Genomic DNA, 8,311 nt, shown 5'->3' on the forward strand with positions numbered 1-8,311 from the left:
TTACTAACATCCCTTTTTGTGCTTTGGTGGCTCCTAGCAACCCCAGGAGACTGGTCGTCCAGATAAAGGTGCCGGATATCATGGTGCCTCTTCTGGAGATACTCCCCAGCAGGTGCAGATATTATTAATTGCAGCAATTTGCATGTCATATCTTGACACATTTTGCAAGCGTGCTAGCTTTGCATGCCATGTTGCGATCAAAGTAGTACTTAAATTTTGCGAGCTACAAAAGTTTTTTTGTGTTTTTATGATTTTAGCTTCTAGTAGTTGGTAGTTTTAGATTGTGTTTGGCTTATATTTTGCGTTAACATGAATGATATTTTTTATATGGTGGCTTTGTTTATTTTTGCATGGGTGCAGCTTTATGTTTTGTTTTGCTTGTTCTCTAGTTACCTGACAGTACTGACAGTGGTGGTGGTGGTGCCAGTGATGCTACCATCTTTGCTACAGTTATCCCCAAAGTACAGGTACTGGGGCAGCCTTAGCTAGCTGCCATCTGTCACAAACAAGCACATCAATAGCTGAAAGATATTCAACTTTTAAAGACCTTAGTTGATACCAAGAAGTAGAGCAGTCAAGCTACTATAGATAATAAAGAAAACAATATGATACATCGATCACACGTCAACAGTGATTCTTCAGGTCTTAGTTGTGTGAAACTGGCAACGATTCATGAAGAAAAGTTTGAGACTTTTCTGACACAGTTGTGCATTTTGTAATTGTATCTTTCTTGTCTTTCTCTCCTGTTACTTTCCCTGTACATAGCCTCATGCAGTCAGTCAGGACAGGTGGAGTGATAACTTTCCTACTCATAAGGTATCACACTGGGATACTTTTTGTCGTTGTCGTGGTTCTTTTCTACTGGCTTGCTGCTGTTCCTTTCACAAGTTTATCAAACCACTTAGTGAATGTAGTTTTGTTGTTGTTTGTGGAAATCATTGTGCCATTCTCAGCTTATAATGTTATACCTGTCTCTCATTATGTAGAAAGATAACGTTAAGTTTCAACTTTTCCATTGAAACTTAGCATTGTTGTTTCACTGTAAAAGCCTTTGCTTCTTTCTGCACACAATGCTGCTTGGTGCTCCGCTTCAGCCACCCCCATACCCAGGGTCCGCCGGCATTTCACATCTAGGAAACGTCAGTTCCACCTCTGAGTATGAGGTAGCCATTGGTCATGATGTAGTTGTGTTGTTTGTTGTAGTTGTGTTGTGCAAGCCTGTTCTTTCTTGCTGTTGTACAGTGTGATTCAGGCAGTCATAGATTTCATCACTGACGTGTCCCAAGACCCAATGCTGCTAAAGCTATAAGTGCACAGCCCGCCGTACGTGCAATTTGCCCGAAGGTTTTTTTTTTAGGCCACGTCCGCCACGTATTTCTGAAAACATTCAGGTTTTACAAGGCATGCATGTCGCAAGTGTGTACTGACATGTACGGGGGGCGAATCTGCAGCCCGATGGCAACACAAAGTTTTACCTGCACGTAAAGTTCTACAACGTCACGTGTCTGCGTGCTCCCAAATCCGTCGGATTCCCCATGAGTTTGTACGGAGGCGGTACTTACCACTTACGGATCCCAAAAGATTGCCCATGTTTGGCACGATGACAGCACGTCATATTTGCACATACGGCGGGTTGTGCCCTTAGCTTAAGACTCTGCCACCCTTTGCTTGTTGAATTTGCACTGAGTCATTAACATATAATACACGTGTGCTGTATGTTTGAGTGTTTCTATTCTATCTGTCCTACGTGTGTACAAATGTACATGTCCCCCTCCGTCTTTACTGTAGCCACCACTAGAGCCCAGACCAGAAGCCAGTCTAGATAGAAGAGACATATCAGCTAAACTCAATGAGGTACATGGTATCCTCCTATCATGATACATTGATTTAAAACCAACTTTTTCCCTGTCATTCTTTTATTGTTATTGACGTTCCCTTTCCAGCCACTTGTCATCATTTTTACCAGTTAGTTTATGACTACATAAAGATTTTGTTTTAATCTCATGACGTCTTTTGTACTATTCTGGTATTGTTACTGGACAGTTGTTTGGACAACAGGTACAAACTTATAAGTCTTTTTCTTATTACTTATTTCTTAAAGTCTTGCAGATGTCTGTGCTTAACTTAAGGGTGTAAAATTTCACTTGGTTAAGACAAGCGCATCTTTTTCGAAGGCAAAATTGCATGTTTTATTTCCATTTGTTATTGACTGTCTTATATTCAATGAGTGTCATTGAGTTAAACATATAACACTCAATACATATCTCAGCAGTTCGATTTGTTGCTTCCATCATAATTTTTTATTTTCACATTATCTTTCTTGAAATGTTAATCAATTAATCTGTGCTTTGATTTAATTTGATTCCTTTTAACTGAGTTGATTTCATTTGATACGCTTCCTCTGATCCTTTCTGTCCGTGGATGATCCCAACTTTTGCGAATATCCTGCTTCTGTTGCGCACACGATACAGAAACGACACCCGTGCACTGCCATTGAAAACCGCGAACCTCGCTATACCTCCACACTCTACATGCAGGTACATTGTACACACTGCTATCCACCCACCACTACTCTACATTTCACATGAACAGATATTATTGTAATACGTATTTGTGCTCTTTACACATTTAACTTTCTGTTTTGCAAACAAGGAATGCTTTGTTTTCTTTATTCTAACAAAAGCTTGTGCCAAAAATAATTTCTAATTGGATGTGTAGCATGCTCTGTTAGAATTAACATACATGTATCTTACCCTCTACTATCATGCTACCATTTAAGTTGAAAGTAATCAAGTTCAAGTTGAATCATTAACGGCAGTGTAAAAATTAAAGATCGAAGTTTTCGATACAATACAATTATTATTATACCAATTTCTGAAGTTAACTGTCTGATTCTGTAATGAGTTTGAATATCCTGTAATGTCTTCCTGCATGCTGCTTGGATTTATGTGATTAGCCATTCAGCCATCCTGGCCGCAACAGTGACAGAAAGGACATGCATGTCAGATTTGCCCCCGATCTTGAGGTAAAAAGAAGAAGAAGATACTTTGCTCTATTGTGGACAAGTCCCATCTAACGCTGGTTCACCTTTATCCGAGGGTGACTTATATTCGTTGTTTCTAAAAAAAAGCGTATTTAGGGATATGAAGTCGACGGATGGTGGTTTCAAATCGGAACATTTTGAAAATATTGCAAATTTGAAACAACAGTCCACAGACGTAATACTCCTAAATGTGCTGTTTTTAAAGATTAAACGAATAAAGGTCCCCCACGGATAAAGGTGAACTAGCGTTATATTGATTAAAACTTTTCTGATGGATGCAATAATTTTCCTCTTTAAACTGCATGTTGTTATAAGAATCTAAAAGAAAATCTTGTGTTTTCTGCTGCTTTGGATGGAAGCAGACACCAACACATCCAGACAAGAAATATAACCTGAGTGGTGAACCCACCAACCTTGAAGCACCCATAACCATAGTAGTGTCTGAGAAAGAGGGAGATGCTATTGTTGTGTCTCCAGACAAGGTGCCTTAAGACATGTCATCTACACTTAACTTGACTAGTTCTCACTATTCTCTTTCCTTGTCTTCTGTACTACATTATGATTAATGATGTGAATGTCATAAACATAAACATGGGTCTACACATTGTTTGATAACCTTCACTTTCTGTGATAACTAGACTAGTCTAACTTGCACACCATCTTACATATTATACATGTTCCATGAGTCACGTTTTTGTCTTCCCCTCATACCATGCACACCAAGTCCTCTTGGTACAAAGGATATTATATGAAGGTACCGTTCAGTTTTCTGTACTGTTAAAGTAGCACTTCTGTTGCATATTATTTTCTACTCAAAGTAAACTTGTTAACTTAGCACATTGAAGCTAAGTCTCTAGGAACCGAGTGTGATTCTGTATTTATGGATTTAGGCAGCAGGGAAATAGTTAGAAAATAGAAAATAGTACATAATTTTGTAGCACTATTAGAAATAGCTCATAAGAAACAATCCCAAGGTGTACTGTTGACATCTCTCTACTGTTAGTTTCTTGGTCTGTGTGATGGTTCTAATATTTTCATGTTGCAATTCAGACTGAGTGTTTTTCTATCTATGTGTCGTTCACCCAATCCATGCCTGTTCCTCACAATTCATGTTGTCTTGCTTACATGCTTGGACGCAGATCTCGAACCCCATGGATCAAAACGTATGGAGACAAAACCGACACTTCCTTCTCTTGTGTTTGTGCAGTTGTGTCTATCAAGTAACGCTAGTTCACATTTATCCGTGGGGTGACCTTTATCAGTTACCTTAAAAAAAACAGTACATTTAGGAAATCAATATGAATTCTGCAGACAGGGGTTTCAAATTTGCAATATTTTCAAAATATTCCAATTTGAAACTACCGTCCATTGACTTCATATTCCTAAATATGTTTTTTCTCACAAACAACGAATATAGGTTACCCTCGGATAAAGGTGAACCAGTGTTAACATGTATGTTTTAATGTCTTCCTATATGTGAATTCAGACTACACTTTTTTGTCTTGTCTTCTTCAAAGTGCAGTTTGTGTTGCTCTGCGATGTTGGTTATGGCTAACAGTTTCAGACTAACCCCGTTCAATGTCGTAACAAACACACAGATTTCTGGAATGAAGGGTCGGGGAGGTGAAGACGACGACAGGGATAGAGACAGGGATGGCCTGCAGCGGTCTGGAGATGGTGCCTCACAGGTTGCCAATCCAATATCCATATCCAGTAGATGTAGCCCCAGGCACCTTGCCTTCTATCCCAGCACACAACACTTCAGAATCTGTAGTATGAATGGATTTCTTCAGTGTTACAGACTTGACTTTCCAATCAAATCATCGACAAAGTCTGTCCTCTTTCTTGTTTATTGTTTGTTGATATTTTCAGGCTCCTGGGTAGCCCGATTCAGTTTTGACAAACTGATTTTTATCGGGGCCCAGGTACACATACAAGGAAATATCTAGCAAAGCAAAGCATTTTTATACACTTCTGTAGTATAAATGACTTGCAGCGTTAACGCTAGTTCACCTTTATTCGCGGGGTAACCTTTATCCGTTGTATTTAACACCAGGGTATTTCGGGATATCAAGTCAACTGATGGTGGTCTCAAACTGCATTATATTGACAAACAATGCAATTTGAAACCACTGTTCATCTACGTGATATGCCCAAATATCCTGGTTTAGGTACAACGCATATAGGTTACCCCGCGAATAAAGGTGAACTAGCGTTACAGACTTTACTCTTCAATCAAATCAAACTGTCCTCTTTGATTCTTGCAAAGCAAAATAATTTTATATGATATATTTGTTCCCTTTTCACTGTATGATCTGATCTGATGAATATAAGAACTTGAATGAGAGCTGTATGTCCTTACCTAAATGTCTTGTGATAAATGTATCAGTAGGGTTATAGTATTGACTGTACTTCCCATGTAACACCATAATGGTTGTGTTATCCTAGAGGGGTGGTGGAGATGGCTATGGACCAGGACAAGTTGTTGGAGGCCGGGATGGGTATAACGGAGGCGTTGGTGGTCAAATCAATATTCACGAGGTGGATGTGATTCTCAATATTTTCTAACAGTTAAACTTCTCTTAACATCTATCCTTGTTAATTTGCTGGTCCCGTTGGACATAATTACCATTAAATAATACCGTAATATAAGAAAATTCAAATGATTGTTTTCAATCATAATGTTAACACACTGACCTGATCTACAGAAGTTTGTGTTTGTTTTTTCAAATAATAATATTTTCAATGGACATCACTGTTTCTTTTTAATTTAAGTAACAACTTTTATTTTCTGTATCTTGTTATACCAACTTGTCTTTGTGCTGTAAAAATTGCATGTTCTGGAAACAACTCTCTCTCAACATTTATACCAGGTCCTTCACATATTCCTCTTAGTCTCTCTTTTCATATTACTATGTTTTAATGTTTCTGTCTGAGCCTTTTGCCAGTAGTTCACTCATGAGGCTTATATCTGATTAGAGCATCTTTAAGTGAAAAGAGTACTCTTGCTCAGGTTTGGGTTGCGTAGAGTTGTAGAATCTCATCTATTTGATCAAGGTTGTAATCTGGGACAGCTTGCTTTTCTTCCCCTGAATCATTTGAGCATACTTGAATTCAAAAAGGGCAATGCTTCTACCACTTTGCTTTCTCTTTATCTTGCAAAAGATGCCTCACATGTACTTTGGTACATTGAGTGCAACTTAGGATTTGCTATAGTTGATTTTTTCCTATATTGTCTTTTTCTCAATACATGTAGTTTATATATTGTAACTTTCTGCCAGCATAATTGTCATGGTACATGCACCTTTGACTACGTTTATGCATGTAACGTTACGTTTTGTTGTGTGTTATTGTTTTTGTTCACCTTTCTTTGTTTTTACAGGTGTCCCTGTCCTGTTTTGATGTTTGGTAACATTTCTCTTGTCCTGATCTGCGTCCTGCACCTTTATCTCCTTAACTCTAATATTGCGTGCAAAAGGCCATAGCTTGCTGCTGGAAGAGTTGCAACACTAACAACTGTGATATATTTTGCAGTACTGACGTTCCATTTGCAGGTTCTCTTTCATGCTTGGGTTCACCTATGAGCTGCAACTTGACACTCAGCTTAAAATACTTTGCCACAAGCATAGAGTACAGCCTATTAAGCTGTTGCCTCCTGTCTTTGCACTGATTTTAAACAACAGTACAATCATGCTAACATTACAAAGTTTTAACCATAGCTTTCCTGAAGTAGTGAGCATTATATTTCTGCCCTACATGGTTAGCTGGTTAGCTGCCCTTACATAGCTGACCCCTTTTTTCCTCTACTGAAGTCTTCCGCTTGACAAGTGTATTCTGCTTGCAGCTGTAGTCATGCATATAGCCTAATATACTTCTTTCCCCAGCGATTATGCTTTTTGGTGCAACAGGGGCTGCAAAGGGAGACTAACACTGTTCTGAAAGGGCCGGGATGTTACCACAAAACAGGCATGGGTCATTTTTGCTGGCAACCTGCCCTGTCTCATTTCTGGGGAATAATGTCATGACAGTGCAAACCTGATTGGACCTTGCATCTCCTGATATATTGAAATATGTTCTTGTTTTATTTACGCCAACTTTCCTTCTTGCAGCACAATTGGAAACAACAAGAATCAAAAAGAAATCAAAATTGTTTTTGCTTCACGATCATTGAATTTTCAGTCATACTGAATTCTCAATGCACTGGCCATGATGGTCTTCCCCATGATCTATGGCTGGGGACAGGTAGGCTAACTTCTTGACCCTAACTCCTGTTTTGTCCCTACCACACAGACCATTGTGATCAATGAGTATGAGCAAAACGTGTATCAACAGGGAAAAGGTGGCGGCTACGGAACCGGGTCCTGGAAAACTAGACCAGAGGAGATTGAACGAGCACACAGGTATGAATGTCTTTGGGTTTTTAGTTGTTTGGCCACAAATCTACATGAATAAGTCTTATGTGTATAATATTATATTCAGTTCTTTGATTGGGCCAATGAAAATGTTATGATAACCTCAAAGTAAAAACTATTACCTGTTACGTAGTACCTGTAATATCTAATATACATAGTATATTCTGTGATAAGTATGTACTATGGACTAGTATAGAAACACTGTAAGCTTTTGCATTCACTATATATATATTCAAGTCTTCTAAAATTTCAGCATTGCAATTTTTTCATCATTCATGTTCACAGTGATGTTTGTTACCTGGACTGTAACCTTCACTTAAAAGTGAATGCCATGTCGTGCCCTTTCCCCCAAACCTCTATATTACCAACCCACAATTATCATGAAAAGAGAAGAAAAAAGTGGAAAATATGTCACTGATAGTTTTGAATTTGATTTTATTCAAACTGCAGCAAGGACAATACAATTGTGGACACCAGGCAGCTGTTTTAACACAAACTATCACAGTGATGATAATACGGTCGCCTGATCATAATCTCCTTTCCTTGGCACAGGTGGAAGCAGTTCTTTGAGAAGAAGGAGGCTATGTTGCAAGAGTGTACCCAGATTGATGACACCTTGGATGGGGAAGAGCAGCTGGAGATCACTCCACCCAATGTCAAGTCAAGGGATCATTTGTTTGAGGTACGTGTAGTCGGTATTACCCACCTTGTAGAAAATGGTACAATTGGTAGTGCTTAAGCCCCGTTTACAAATCCAGAATTTAGCTCGGCCGAGTTGTCAGCGAGCTCTCAATTACGAGGAGGCATGACTCTGATGCCTACGAACAAATGGCAGAGTTTCTTCGTCGGCATCAGG

General features: G+C 38.9%; 1 protein-coding gene across 50 annotated transcripts in view; it reads left to right on the forward strand.

Moving 5' to 3' along the window:
* LOC118404010 (nesprin-1-like) overlaps positions 1 to 8,311 on the forward strand; it is a 68,216-nt gene that overhangs the window by 43,980 nt on the left and 15,925 nt on the right. For 8 of the 50 annotated variants that reach the window (XM_035802960.1, XM_035803199.1, XM_035803358.1 and 5 more), the window contains 14 exons: positions 38 to 112; positions 390 to 467; positions 766 to 816; positions 1,095 to 1,163; positions 1,789 to 1,854; positions 2,044 to 2,058; positions 2,957 to 3,025; positions 3,406 to 3,525; positions 3,768 to 3,797; positions 4,183 to 4,206; positions 4,642 to 4,731; positions 5,492 to 5,584; positions 7,334 to 7,443; positions 8,008 to 8,137. In XM_035802960.1, the coding sequence (XP_035658853.1) occupies positions 38 to 112; positions 390 to 467; positions 766 to 816; positions 1,095 to 1,163; positions 1,789 to 1,854; positions 2,044 to 2,058; positions 2,957 to 3,025; positions 3,406 to 3,525; positions 3,768 to 3,797; positions 4,183 to 4,206; positions 4,642 to 4,731; positions 5,492 to 5,584; positions 7,334 to 7,443; positions 8,008 to 8,137 (1,020 nt within the window). The remainder of the gene's footprint in view (positions 1 to 37; positions 113 to 389; positions 468 to 765; positions 817 to 1,094; positions 1,164 to 1,788; positions 1,855 to 2,043; positions 2,059 to 2,956; positions 3,026 to 3,405; positions 3,526 to 3,767; positions 3,798 to 4,182; positions 4,207 to 4,641; positions 4,732 to 5,491; positions 5,585 to 7,333; positions 7,444 to 8,007; positions 8,138 to 8,311) is intronic. The other 42 variants (XM_035804388.1, XM_035804457.1, XM_035804732.1 and 39 more) reach the window with 13 other exon arrangements.

This window comes from Branchiostoma floridae, chromosome 1 (genome assembly GCF_000003815.2).
Source record: "Branchiostoma floridae strain S238N-H82 chromosome 1, Bfl_VNyyK, whole genome shotgun sequence".
In the NCBI taxonomy this organism is placed as follows: domain Eukaryota; kingdom Metazoa; phylum Chordata; class Leptocardii; order Amphioxiformes; family Branchiostomatidae; genus Branchiostoma; species Branchiostoma floridae.